This window comes from Mus pahari, chromosome 7 (assembly GCF_900095145.1).
Source record: "Mus pahari chromosome 7, PAHARI_EIJ_v1.1, whole genome shotgun sequence".
Taxonomy (NCBI): domain Eukaryota; kingdom Metazoa; phylum Chordata; class Mammalia; order Rodentia; family Muridae; genus Mus; species Mus pahari.
Genome location: NC_034596.1, coordinates 74,321,123 through 74,335,541, shown reverse-complemented (window position 1 = coordinate 74,335,541; position 14,419 = coordinate 74,321,123). Strand labels below are relative to the sequence as shown.

The window sequence follows — 14,419 nt, the reverse complement described above, 5'->3', positions numbered from 1 at the left end:
TACCTGAGCTAGGAGGGAAACTGTCCAGTGAGATGATTCAGAAGGGCAGCTGCAAAACAATGCAGATCTCCTGAGAATGTAAAAGCATCTCTTCTAAGGTGGTCCCGGTTTCTCATTAACTTCCTAAGTAGCAGGAATATGCTGGGTAGGTAGCCTTTCCCACCCCTTTGCTCCTTACAGGTTGAGTCTTTAATCTGTTCTGGTTTAGCTTTGGCTTCTTGCTGGCAGAGAGTCTTGTCTAACAAAGACTTCCTTGGCTTTTGAAGAGGTCAGAAGAAATTTTCTAAGTGCCGAAGGTAAGCACAACGGCACTTAGACTCTAAATCAGTGTGCTTAGAGTGTGGCCTCCACCCAAGTCCTTGGGCTATGGAAATACCCACTACTACACTTCTCACCTACTACTATAAACTTAATTTCCTAAACAATTATGCACCCCACAGGGAGACCTAGCATCTAGTTGACTGCCCAGTCCTTGGTAATGCAAATAAAAGTGAGTTAGGTAAGTCACATTCAGCCCATCCTTTGTTCAAATTTCAAAGCCCCAGCCAGGATAACCAAGCAAGCCATTCATTCACCTTTTCACTTAGACCCGCTTACCTTGTCTTGTAGTTCTTTGATGAGAAAGGACAGTGGCTGTCCATGTATATTTCCAGATACAGTGGTGAGGGGTGTATTAATGTCAGCATGAGCATCAACCCAGATGACACAGAGATCTGGGCGGTGCCGGGCGTGGCCGATAATGGTACCTATGGCCAGGCTGCAAAGAACAAATGTAATAAATAATCTTCAAGGCCCTCTACAAACTTGTCCAGTAACAGATAATCTTAGTCAACACTGCTTACACTCTGTCCCCAGGGCAAAGTCAGGGTCTAGCCTGAGGCTGGGTTACAGTGAGATAAAAGTCCCTTAGTTGTACTTCCCAAAGATTAACTTTTAAGTGAATTAGACAGGAGAAAGGAAAAGCTTTAAAGAGTCAGTGCTCCAGTGCCAGAGGACCCAACACCTGGCCTCTGAGAACACTGTTTTCATGGCGTACAGACATACATGCAGGCAGAACCACATACACATAAAATAAAATTCAAAGTTGGGGGGAAAAGCAGTGCCACTGACTGGCTGTCCCTGCCGTGTGACATGTGTCGCAGCTGTTTCATGTTAATTTGTCTATTAGCACTAGCCCAGAAAAGGAGCTCAAACATTAACATTTGTCCAGTGAATGAAACTTAGTTGAGCAATGGGATCTTGTCTGTAACAACTTGCAGAAATGCTGCCTAATCTTTTTAATTCTAACTTCCTAGGAATCTGGTACATTAGAGGGGTATTGCTGTTTGGTGGCAGTGGAGTCTTGCATATTGCCTAGCCTGGTGTCAACAAAGCTTGGGCAGTCCTCCCAGTTCACCTTCGCAGGCAGCTGCAGCTACAGGTGTGCACCACTACATCCAACTTACATTAACTTTCTAGAGATAAATTAGGAAGCAGACTTGCAGATGTAGCTACATGACCCTCCATTTGCCTTAGTATGTGTGAGGCCCTGAGTTTAATTCCCAACACAACACACACAATCAGAAAGCTGTAAAAGCTTGTAATACTGCTGAAAACCCAAAAGGGGGGGGCTGTTAGGAATTAAAGTTACAAGGCAACCCCTACTGAGCTCAAGTACACCAGTGAATAAAGTCATTCCAGTTAGGCAGGTATTTCTTTCCTCCTTGCTATGACAGCCCCAGTCTTAGTTTTGAGCTGGAAATAGTTAAGTAACCTGGTTGCAGTATGTATAGTTATAGACAAAAAGAAAAACTAAAGGCTGTGGCTGTCACACTCATGAGGTCACCAGTGAGATGCGACCAGGAGGAAAAACAAAAACCAAAACAACAACAAAACCAAGAATAAGCATTCAGAGAGGCAGAGATGGGAAGCAAGAAACCTGCTCCCCTCTCCTCTGGTTGCTTCCATTGAGTGTCCAGTCATCTCTAGAGAACCTGAGTCCTTTTCCTTCCTGAATTTCTCTTTCTAATGAGGAATCTACTTGCTTCTGACAAAAGGTTTAACGTCTCATAGTTATCTAGAAAGTTCTCTGAGCACCTCAGGGGAAATTGCTAGACTGAATCAAAAAGAAAAAGTGGATTTGAATGCCAGCTCTCCTCCTTCCTGGGGTTAGGCCTTGAACAAACCATTTAACCTCTGTCCCTCAGCTTCTAGCAATAAATGAGATAAAACTGTATCTCCCTCAGGACATCATTAGGATTAATTAACTGAAAGTATCAATAAGTGTTCACTACTGCTGCAATACCTCATTCTCCTTCACTGCTTAGCTCACACCAAACTCCCTGGTGGAATCTGGCTACACTAGCCCAGACCTCTCCCTCGGAAATTCTATAGTATTCAGTATTTTTCAGTCTTTAATTTTACATATATTTATTTTACAGTAGATCTAGTAGATCTCAGTTGAGCATTCTCTCATACTTTGAAAAAATAATTCACTAAGAAAAACTTAAAGGACTGTCCATGTCCATATTAGAGAGAAAATGTGTTCACAAGCCAAGGAAGGATTGCCAACAAATGAATTAGCGGAAATGGTAGTGAAAGCATACAAATTCAGTCTATGGATGGATGGATCCTACCAGTTCTTCAACACAGCCAGATGAACATCTTGAGAACCTTGCTTAGTCTACCCCTGTGCTTGCTGGATTGTGTGTACATAGTCTCTTCTGTGCTGTGTTTTTCTCCAAGTAAGGACACTGAAATAAAGAAGCTAATTACTAAGCCCAAAACTTACCTGTGGTCTCCTCCCATGGTGACACAGCTGTAGCCACCTGACACAGCTCTATTAACCACTTCAGCCAGTTCCTGGTTGGCAAGGCCCACTGAACGAGGATACACAACCAGATTATTGTAGGGATCATCTTTGGGGACATTAGTAAAACTCAAGTCTCCAAAGTCTTTTAGGTGGCATCCTGCAACAGATGAAGAACAACAGAATGAACCATTTGTGTCATTCCAACGTTTACTGGCCTGAGCTACAAGTAATTACCTGGGACAAAGTGGTGACATGTCATATTTTGTCCAACAATGGTTCCACATGCCACCTGCTAGCAAGGTAAGTCCTTTCATGAGCACCATTTTCCAGAAGCTTCACGTGGGACATGAAATCCAGAGATATTATCCAAATAGGTAGCAAGCAAACAGACCTCACATCTCAAAATTATAAAGTGGAATTAAAATAAAAAACTCATTAGGATATAAAATAATTAAGTGGTTTTTCAGGACTAATTGTTTATTTTCAGGACAAAAATACATGTGTAGAAATTCTCATGGCCCTGATTTGAACCTCAGCAATGCAACAGAACAAATTCTCAAATATAATTTTTTTCTAGAATAAAAGGTCAGGAGCTAGCCAGGTGTGGTGGCGCATGCCTTTAATCCCAGCACTCAGGAAGCAGAGGCAGGTGGATTTCTGAGTTCGAGGCCAGCCTGGTCTACAAAGTGAGTTCCAGGACAGTCAGGGCTATACAGAGAAACCTTGTCTCGAAAAACCAAAAAAAAAAAAAAGTCAGGAGCTAAGGCTGGAGAGATGGCTCAGAAGTTGAGAGCACTTCCTGCTTTTCCAAAAGCCCTGAGTCATGCACCCAGCACTCACATCAGCTGTCTATAACTATATAACTATAGCTCTAGGAGACCCAGGGCCCTCTTCCATTTTCTTCAGGCACCACAGCACATAGAGCACATACATACATACACATACATACATACATATAGTATGTCTCTTTTAAATTGTCAGGAGCTCAGCTGCATATGTAACAGAGGATGGCCCGGTCAGTCATCAATGGGAGGAGAGGGCCTTGGTCCTGTGAAGGCTCTGTGCCCCAGTATAGGGGAATGCCAGGGCCAGGAAGCAGGAGAGGGTGGGTTAGTGAGCAGGGGGAGGGAAGAAGAGATAGGGAGTTTTTGCAGGGGAAACCAGGAAAAGGGACAACATTTGAAATGTAAATAAAGAAAACACCTAGTTAAAAAAAAAAGTCAGGAGCTGGGAATGTCACATTTATACAGAGCTCTAGTCCTGGCACTTGAGATGTAATTGCAGGAGGATCAGAAGTTGTCTGTCACCTTGGTTACATAAACAAGCTCAAGGCCAGACTTGTCCCAAAATAATAACAAATCAATCAGAGGACATAAATAGAGAAGTTATTGAACATTTATTTGTTACAGGGGTTCAGGCACTGATCTAACTGCTTATCATAAATTTTTATTTCAGACTCAATGAGGCAACTGAAATAATGTTTACTGTATAGATGAAGAAACAGCAGAGAAGGAGCCTGCTGAGTACCAAAGTCAAAACCTACAGCTAAGACATTTGGAAGGCCTTTGATTTTTGTTACTGTTTTTGTTTTGGTTGGTTTGTTGAGACAGGATCTCACTGTGTAGCCATGGCTATCCTGGAACTCATTATATAAGCCAGGTTGGCCTCAAACTCACAGAGATCCACTTCTACTTCTGGAGTACTGGGAAACCATACATTTTATTTTAACATTTACAGAAGTTGGTTGAAGATTTGGGTTATGACCAATGTGGTTTCATCATGAATTTAAACTGTACAGTTAGGATCTTTCCTCTTGAGCCCAACTCATTCTAAAGCAGAACTTGGAAAGAATATAAAGATGAGAAGTCTTAACTTGAAACATAAAAGCATAAGGCCAACTGGCCAACCTTAATCATCAACAAAAATGGGTATTGGAAGCAAAACTATCCTTTCTCAAAAGATATACCTCAGCTAAAAAAAAATTATGAATCTTTTGATCAGTGGACTGTTAAGAAATAATTATAAAATGATGCACAGGAGATCTAGTCAACTAGAGAAAAAAGAAACTACAGCCAAGAAGGAGACAACTATGACAACATGCTGAAGACACTGAGAACTGGTCTAGTCTGTTTGTCTTCTGTGGTAAACATCGTGACTAAAATCAACTTGGAGAAAAAAGTATTTAGCATACACATCACAGGCCACAGTCTATCACTGAGGGAAATCAGAGCTGGAACTCAATTCTGGAACCTGGAGACAGGAACTAAAGCAGAGACCATGGGTGGAATGCTACTTGCTAGCTTGCTTTCCATGGCTTTCCCTGGCTTACTCGTGTCTAACCCAGGACCACTTCTTTCCAGAGGTAGCAATGCCCACAGTATACTGGGGGGCCCTTCTGCCTCAATCTTCATTCAAGAAAATACCCCACAACTGGGTGCATGCCTTTATTCCTAGTACTCAAGAAGTAGAGGCTGGTGAATTCCAAGCCACCCTGGTCTTCATAGGGAATTCTGGGCCAGCCAGGGCTACTAGACAGAGAGAGGCTGTCTCAAAACAAGACAAAACAAAAGCCTCCACAGACTTGGGTACAAGCCAGTCTAATGGAAACAAATTTTAATTGGTATTCCCTCTTCCTAGAGGACTCTAGCTTGTGTCACACTGACAGAATAACAAACCAGCTCAAGAGCCAACAGAAAAATTACCAAATAATACAGCTGTCTTAAAAGGTTTGTGTGTAGGGTACTCCTGATGAGATAGCTCAGCAGTTAAGAGCACTTAACTGCTCATAGAGAGGACCTAGCACCCACATGGGTGACTCAAAACCTCTTAGAACTCAGTTCAAGATGCTCTGACACCTTCCAGCTCTGGCACATACACAGTGTGGATACACATACGTCCGGAGAAGGGAAGGGCTGGGCAAGGTGGCTAATAAAGTAAAGGCTCTTGTCCCCAGCCAGACAACCTAAGTCTGATCCCTGGCTCTGTAATATGCATGGCAAGTGGAAAGAACAAACTCTTGAACGTTGTTTGCTGACTTCTACACGTACCATGCCACATGTGTGCTCACACATACAATAATGTAAAAAAATTAAGTCTGAAGATTCACAGACCAAAAATAATGTATTTTTTTCCAAGCCCGTGTGGCTGGAGAGGAGGCTGAGAGCAATTGCTGGTCTTCCAAGGGAGTTTCCATCCCAGTACCCACATTGGACCACGTACAGTCTCTTCTAACTCTAGCTCTGGGGGATCTGAATTCTCTTCCAGCTGCCTAGTCACCTGCACACACGTGGTACACTAGAGGAGGGTGTAAAATTCCCCAGAGCTGGAGTTACAAGAAGTTGTGGAGCCAATGCAGATACTGAACTCCAGTCCTCTGGAATAGTATAGTGCTCTTAACAGCTGAGCCATCTCTGCAGATCAGCTGGACAGATCTTGAATGATTACTATTCTAGAATGTTCCTGCCTCCTTGTTAACCACAGCAACTTCCTTAAATGTCATCAAGCATGAGGTTCTTAATGTGGTATAGGAAAATGGAGCAAATCTGGTATTTTGAAGACTATAATATCTACTATTAAAGGCATGATGGCTATTCTTGGTTATCAACTTGTCTACATCTGGAATTAACAAAACCTAATGGCTCCATAAACCTGTGAATGAATTTTTCTTAATTAAATCATTTAATGTGAGAAGATCCAATTCTAATTCAGATCTTCGAGGTGGGAAGATAGATCTTTAACCCAGATCTCTGAGATGGGAGGATCCACCTTTAATCTAGGCCATACCTTCTGCTGGAAGCCTATATAAGGACATGGGAAAAAGAAGAGTTTGTCCATTCTTCCCCTGCTTGCCTTCACTTTGCCAGCACATCCATTCCTTTGCTGGTATTGGGACCTAGTTCTTTAGGATTCCAGTGTATACTGAAGATATCAGCTGAGACATCCAGCTTTGTGGACTGAACAACTACTGAATTCTTGAACCTTCTATTGGTAGACCGCCATTGTTGGAGTAACTAGGCCATAACCTGTAAACCAATCTAATAAATCTCCTTTATATATATTATATAATGAATATATATATATATATATATATNTGTGTGTGTGTNTNTNTNTGTGTNTATATATATATATATATATATTATAAATACTATTTCTCTAGAGAACCCTGACTAATCAAAAGGTTATAATAATGTTAATATTAACTTTCAGAACTACTTGCCAAATCTTTAACTCATAGAAATCTCCATATGGCCAATAAGAAAACAAGGACATTAATGATTCAGTGGATAAGATTAAGTAATAGAACTTAGGGAACACCTAAGCCCAATCAAGGATGCCAGGGCATAAACTGAGATAAGCCTAACAGAAAACAGTATCCTACTCATTTAAATGCACTTACCAGAAAGGAGCTGCAGCAAGTACTCTGAGGAAGAGAGACTGCACTTCATGGGAGGATTTTGGTCATGAAATGTGCAGCTCAGGGGCTAAGCATGCACCCGATCCTGGGGTAGAACAATTGCTTAGCATGCACCAGATCCTGAATTTGATCCTGACACCAATCAGCTGCTGGAGGTAGTTCAACAGATCCACTTATGTATGAATGTGGACTCTTAAGATTACCATCTGTGGAGGACTGGATAGATGTCCCAGAGATGAATAGCAATGGCTGCCTCCCAGTCCTGGGTTCAATTCCCAGCACCCACATGGTAGCTCACAACTGTCTGTAACTCCAGTTCTAGAGGATCTAAGGCCTCTCTTAGCCTTTGCTGGGCACCAGACATACAGGCAAAACACCGATACACATAAAATAAGTCATTTTGTTTTGTTCTTAGAGAGTACCCACTACTTCTCACCAAACAGCTTTTTTGTTTTCCCATTTGCCTCCCAGGTGCCTCACATACCTACAAGGGCTTCCTGACCCTGCATGTTGAAAGAGCTATTTCTCAATCTAATTATGCCGACTGCATGCAATTTTGGTAATTTACATATCAACATGAGTCTGGCTACTAAAACCTGATAAGCTCTGCCTTGTGTTTCCACAGCACTAAGAGGCAGACCCTGAATGGGATTCGCTCTGAAAAGGTATGACTGCCTCCCTAACTCCAACTCTTGAATTTTCACCATGTAAGTAGCAGGTAAAGGGTAGGGACAATGACTGCAGGAGTCAAGGAATGGCCCTCTGTAAGTACAATTTGCACCAACACTGTGTTGCTGTGCATTTCCCCTCCTCCCTTATAAACAATAGAAATTCTTTGAAAAAATGAATAAGAAAGTATCTAACATATAGGCTCCCATGTTACTCCCCAAACCTGACAATGTATCCTTGAAGACCTTTAAGTATAATACAAGATTATGAGGAGGAATTGGCTAAGTTGCTGCAGCTAACTACTCAAAACATAGTTCAAATACAGCCATGTTTGTTTACCATCCAGGTAGACAACAGACTTTTTTTCTGTGCAGTGATTCCGAGACTTAGCTCTTGGCTTTGTCATACCTAGGGTTTTGCGCTTGTGTGTCTAAGGATAGGTGTCCCCAGGTTCAAAACAGCAGGAACAGGAAAAGGCATGGAGAAAGCCCTTTTCGAACCTGTGCAACACACCACAAATTGCAATGCCTACAGCAGACATTGCTCAGCAGAAAGGGCCCAGTTCTCCACAACAACACATCCCTACACATCACAAAGGCAGTAGTGCTTCAAAGGTTGAACCAATTGGGCAATATAGTCCTGCCTCATCCACCATGCTCATTTGACCTCTTGCCATCAGATCTCTTCAATCATTCTGACAGCCTTTAACATAACCAGCAGAATACAAACGGTGCCTCCCAGGACTTTGTCAAATCCCAGAGCAGGAGTTCTTTATACTGCAGAACTAACTGTGTCAAAAATGTGCTGATTGTAATGGCTCCTATTTTAATTAGTAAACATATATTTGAGCCAGGCATGATGGTGTAACTCTTGAGTACCAGTTCTAGTTTGAAGCCGGCATGGTCTATGTAACAATTCCAGGACAGCCAGGGCTACATAAGCAAACTCTACATTTAAAAAGAAATGTTTGGGACTAATAATGACTTAAAATTCATGGTCTGAAACTATAAGCAAATACACTGGGGCAAGAGCCCCAGCCCTGTCACCAGAGATCATAGAGGAGTACTATCAAAGGACAGCGAGTTTCTAAGCCCTTCCTGCAAATTGTGGTTAAATGGTAACAAGGATTGACTTAGTAACAAGGAAGGGGGCAGGCCAAGGGGATTGCAGGTCACATGAAACAGCTTGCTGGTTCTTCTCTCTGCCCTTCCTCTTATACTTTCTTTGAAACTGATGTTGTAACCTAAAACTTCCCAAAACTTGTTTACCATATGTCTACATCATTGTTTCATGAAATGATTTTGGATAAGAAGACCCAAACAGACAGAGATACACAGTAAATAAATGAAATCACTAAAAGGTAAAAATAAATAAATACACTTGCTGTTTGAGTTGCTGACTTGAGATTTATGTTTTTAAAAAAATCACATGGGGACTGGAGAGATGAGTAAGGGGTTAAAAGCACTTATTGCTTTTGCAAAAGACCTAGCTATAATTTCCAGCACCCAATGGCATCTCAAAACAGTCTGTAACTTCAATTCCAGGGGATCCAATGCCTGTGACCTCCCTCAGGCATTAAGCACATACACAGTACACATCCATGTATGCAAGCAAAACAGCCATAGATAAAAGTAAATTTAAATTTTTTTCTAATCTATTACATGAATTTTGGCTTGAATCTAGGGCTCTGAAATAGCCCCCTACATAATTCTTCCACTTTGTATTACATATTTATGTGAAGCAGCATTCTCAAAGTTGACTATAAAAGTTGACTATAGACTAAAATCAATAAATATCAATCAACTCTGAAAAACATTGACAATAACTATGTCCGGCAAAATCAAATATTCAGCCAAGATCTGTTTATGTATTTTTTAATACAGTTTTATATTTGTACCCAGATCTGCCTGGAACTCTCTATGTCCTTTGATGGCCTCAAACTTGTAATGATTCTCTGTTTTAACCACTTAAACTCTATTTGTAGGTGTAAGCTAGCATACTTAGTTCAGGATTTAATTCTGTATGTAAAACTAAACACATCCACCTCACAAGTATATGGATTTGCTATTGTCTTTAATAAATGTTAAAATAGGAATACTAATTTATGATGATCAGCAAATGTTTGATTTGTATACCTATACATATAAAATTGGATAAAAATTTCTCAGGTGAGCTGGGTAGTGATCTTAGCACTCAGGAGACAGAGGCAGGTAGACCTCCAGATTCCAGGCCGGCCTGGTCTACAAAGTGCCAGAACAGCCAGCATTACACAAAGAAACCCTGTCTCCAAGCAGGGAAAAAATTCTCAGGTTAGAAAGAGTCAGAAATGGTAAAATGTTAAGTCCTACTATAGATCAGGAGTTAACAGGGTGGAGGCTGACCTTCCATCCACAGATTTTTTCCTCTGGAGTAAACCTGTTAGAATAAACTAATCAGCTTTCCTAGAAACGGGACATGCCCACATAACCAGCACCAGCCAACAATGTCCTGCCATAGCTTCTTAGAAAGGGAAAAGTTCTCCCTTTGTGCCTTTGCCCATCCACCTATCCTGCTTCTGCTTCTAGAAATGAGTACACAACAGTTAAGTCGGAGTCTTGCCAATGGCACAAGTTAAGAATCTGGATCTGCGGCACAGAGCCACCAAACCAGTTCTGGAGCTCCGGATTGTTTGCTTGAAAGTGAAATTAATTTTTTCCCAACTGCTGACATCTCAGCCTCTTAGGTGTAATGCTAGCTACCTGATACAGGGATGCAGACTCTGATGACAGTAAAGACTGGTTCTTGTTAATACAACTAATTTGGGAGATGACAGGGAGAACTTGAGAGAGTTTGTATCTGAGTTGGTAAAGCAAGGGCTTGAGATTATAGACAAGGCGCCATCACAGGAAGTAGGAGCAAGAGTTCAGAGGAAGTTGGTGAAGACCATGTGTATTTGTTTTCTGAGAAAAGATCTCACTATATAGGCCAAACTAGATTCTGTGCCAACCTCCTAAGTATAGACTGGGTTTATGGGTATGCCTGCTGGACTGTACACATTGTCCTGACTTGTATATACACACTGTGCACAAACACATAATCCAAAATGTGTCTTTAAAGGGGTTGGAAAATGGCTCAGTAGTTAAGGGCACTTGATACTCTTTCAGAGGACCTACCTAGATTTCCAGCACCATCTGTTAAGTGCAGCCCCAGGGGATCCAATGCCCTCTTCTAACCTCTGAGGGCACCAGGCACCCAGGTGTTGCAATGTATGTGTATGTATGTGTGTGTGTGTGTGTGTGTGTGTGTGTGTATGTCTCACATAAATAAATGAGCAAAAGTTGGTTTTTAACAGAATACCCAAAATATAGTCCACAGAACTCGAAAAGATCAACAAGCTGAAAGGCCCAAGTGAGGACTCCTCAGTCTCACTTGGGAGGGAGAAGAAAGCAACCACAAGTCAGGAGAGAGGAAGGAACCTGGGAGGGAAAGTGGATGGGGGGGGGGGGGGGGGGGGAGAAGGGAACCTAGTCTGATACTGGGTGAGGGAAAAGGACTGAAGCCCTGAGGGCCAGCAGAAAGAATGGAAACTGGCAACCTTGGGAGGTAGGAGGTTGGAGGGACCCTCTAGAATATACCAGAACCCTGGGAGGTGAGAGACTTTCAGGACTCAAAGAGTTGAAGATGTACCTACCCCTTCAGAGACAGGAGACCCCAGGGAGTTTAGAGGTCTAGTTGGCTGTGGGGTGGAGAGGCAGTATGGGATGTTGAACAGTCTGAGGGTGGATGGGGGGGGGGGGATAAAATCTGGAGTCTAAATAAATAAATAACAAAAAGTGAAAAAAATGAAATAGATTACCAATAGTGACATCCAAGGTATAACAGAGTAGGGAAGCCTAAAAAGCTATTTCTCAGGCCTCAGCTCCTACTTCCCCTGGACAGATGGCTCATCCCACAGGCAGTGTAGCTCAGATAGGACCAAAGCAATACAGTATTTTGGTTTATGCTAGAGTCTTGCTATGGTTTTGAATGTACCCCCTCAAAAATCATGTGTTGAAATTTAATTAATGTGCCAGTGCTGGGAGATGGGCTTAGTGAGACGTGTGCATGCAGATGGGTCACGTGGGCTTCCTCACACACAGATTACTGCTAACTACAAGAGAGCATGAGGCTATAAAGTGATTCTTGTTCTCTTTTGCCATGTGATGCTTTTTGCCATCACTAAATGTAGTCACTTAATCATGGACTCCTCGGCTTCTACACTTATTGCCAATACATTTCTGTTTATTATACATCATTCAGCCTCAGGTATTCTATTAAAGCCATACAAAATGGACTAACACAATCATCAAAGGAAGTGCAATGCCAATTTTCTGACATTTGGTTTTCCAAAGATGTGTCCAAATGATGTTACTGACGAAGCAGATTCCAAAACTTGAATTTTAAAGCAGCTCATGTCACCCACTTACCTCACATCTAGACCTACACTAAATTATGCTTATTGCCCTTTGGCAGTTGCTCTTGTTTCCTGACTGCAAAGGCAGAGTGTCTTTTTTATATTAAAAGCTGACTACACACTGGCTCTACTCCTTCACTGATAGCAAATTCTGATATTTGCTATTTGCTACTGATACAACCTAGCAACCAATTTTTGTCCCAAAGACATTCAAGTGTTATTCAAACAGCACCCCAAAGACATTAATTTCATCTTTTTATTCAAGGTAGAATTGTGTCTTTTCCCCAAAAAACCAGAGATTGTAAATTGGGAAGCCTAAGATCTTGATGTCAACAGACATGATTTATAAAGTCTATACAAAAGCACAATAGTTTATGGTGTTTGTAAAGCAAACATCATATCATAAAACAAGCACATCACAAGTTCCATACTTCCTTCCCAGTTACAACCATCTACATACTTTGTTAGACATTCAATTTATATGCCACAAAATTCATTCCTAGAATTTACAATTCAGTAATTTTTTAACATATTATTCACCAAGTTGTAAAAATGTCAGTACTCTCTAATTCTAGAGCATCTTTAGTTACCTTCCCTTCAAAGCCTAAAGCCAGCCATTTTCAGTCCTGTCCAATTCCTCAGCCTTAAGGAACATCTAAGTTCCTTTCTCCGCAGATCCACCCCACTCTAGTCAGTTCACACATATGGAGCCAGTCAGTGGCCTTTTATATCTGCCTTCCTTCATAGCATGATGTCTTCAAGGCTCATAGTTTCAATTTTGATGAACTCCATGTGATCTATTTTCATTTCTGTCATTTGTGATTTTGGTAACAAATTTTTCCGTTTACTCTTACCAGGTAAGATAACTAAGAAACTACAGTCTGGTCTAACCCAAATTCACAAAAGTTCACATGGTTGCTCTACAGTTTTATAACTTTAAATTTAGAATGTTGGTAAATGCCCAGTTGGTTAAAAAATGTCTTATTTTTATTGTATGTACATGTGTGAGTGCCTGTGTATGTGCATGTATGTGCCCTATGTGCATGCCTGGTACCCTTGGATGTCAGAAGATGTGTTGATCTCCTGGAACTGGAAATACAATGTGGAGATGCACATGGGTGCTAGGAACCGAGCCCCAGTCCTCGGAAGAAACAGCCAGCATTTTTAACCAGTGAGCCATATCTCCATCCTGAATTAGGAATTTTGATAAATGCTATGAGGGAGAATCCTTTTATATATTTTATTTATTTTTGTACAAGGGTATCCAATTGTCCTGAAACCATTTATAAAAGATTCTTTTCCCTACTGACTTGTGTTAGTCAGATGAAGACCAGCCGTGTAAACAGAGCATTCTAAGAAACTACTGGAGTTTTAAAATAACTACAATTTCCTGTGAACTGTCTTTTGAAGATGCTAAAAAACCTGGAGTAGAAGGCTCACCCCTTTGAACAGAGCAGTCTTGGCTAGGGCTCGGGAATGGGTTCTGTTCATAACGTAGACCTGACTCGGGGTCTTTGAACGTGCTGTTTTCTCTGCCTGAAATTTGCTCAGATGTCTTTTCTTCCTTCCCAGGGTTTGCGGACTCAGCTGCTTTTCAGGAACATCTATCTAAGGTTCAATGCTTACCCATCTCCAACCTTTGCTGTCCCCATCCCTAGCTTCCGTTTACTCTGTACATGGTCACCTGACATATTTCCGTGTTTTGCATCTCCCATTACACCTCATTAGGGCATTATTAACAGGAATTAATTTTGTCCACTAAATCTAGCATCTAGAATTTATCAACACTCTAACACAAATATGCAAATTATACAACTCTGTACATAAATTATCAATCAGTAAGTGGATATACTCATATTTTTGTTTTGAGACAGGATCTCGCCAGCTACCTCTGTAATTTAGTACATAGACCAGAATGGTCTCAAACTCACAAAGATCTATTTGCCCCCACCTCCAAGTTAAAGATGTGCATGCCTTGCCCAGCTCAGCATAGTTTTAGTGCCTGGTGGTAGCACATGCTTTAATTCCAGCATTTGGGAGGCAGAGGCAGGCAGATCTCTATGAGTTCCAGGATAGCCAGGGCTACACAGAGAAGCCCTGGCTTGGGGAGGGG

General features: G+C 41.5%; 1 protein-coding gene across 1 annotated transcript in view; it reads right to left on the bottom strand.

The window, feature by feature from the left end:
• Positions 1 to 14,419, bottom strand: part of Arg2 (arginase 2) — a 26,029-nt gene that overhangs the window by 5,877 nt on the left and 5,733 nt on the right. Inside the window, exons 3-4 of the mRNA XM_021201693.1 lie at positions 2,771 to 2,948; positions 598 to 757 (exon numbers count right to left, since the gene is read on the bottom strand). Of these exons, the coding sequence (XP_021057352.1) occupies positions 598 to 757; positions 2,771 to 2,948 (338 nt within the window). The remainder of the gene's footprint in view (positions 1 to 597; positions 758 to 2,770; positions 2,949 to 14,419) is intronic.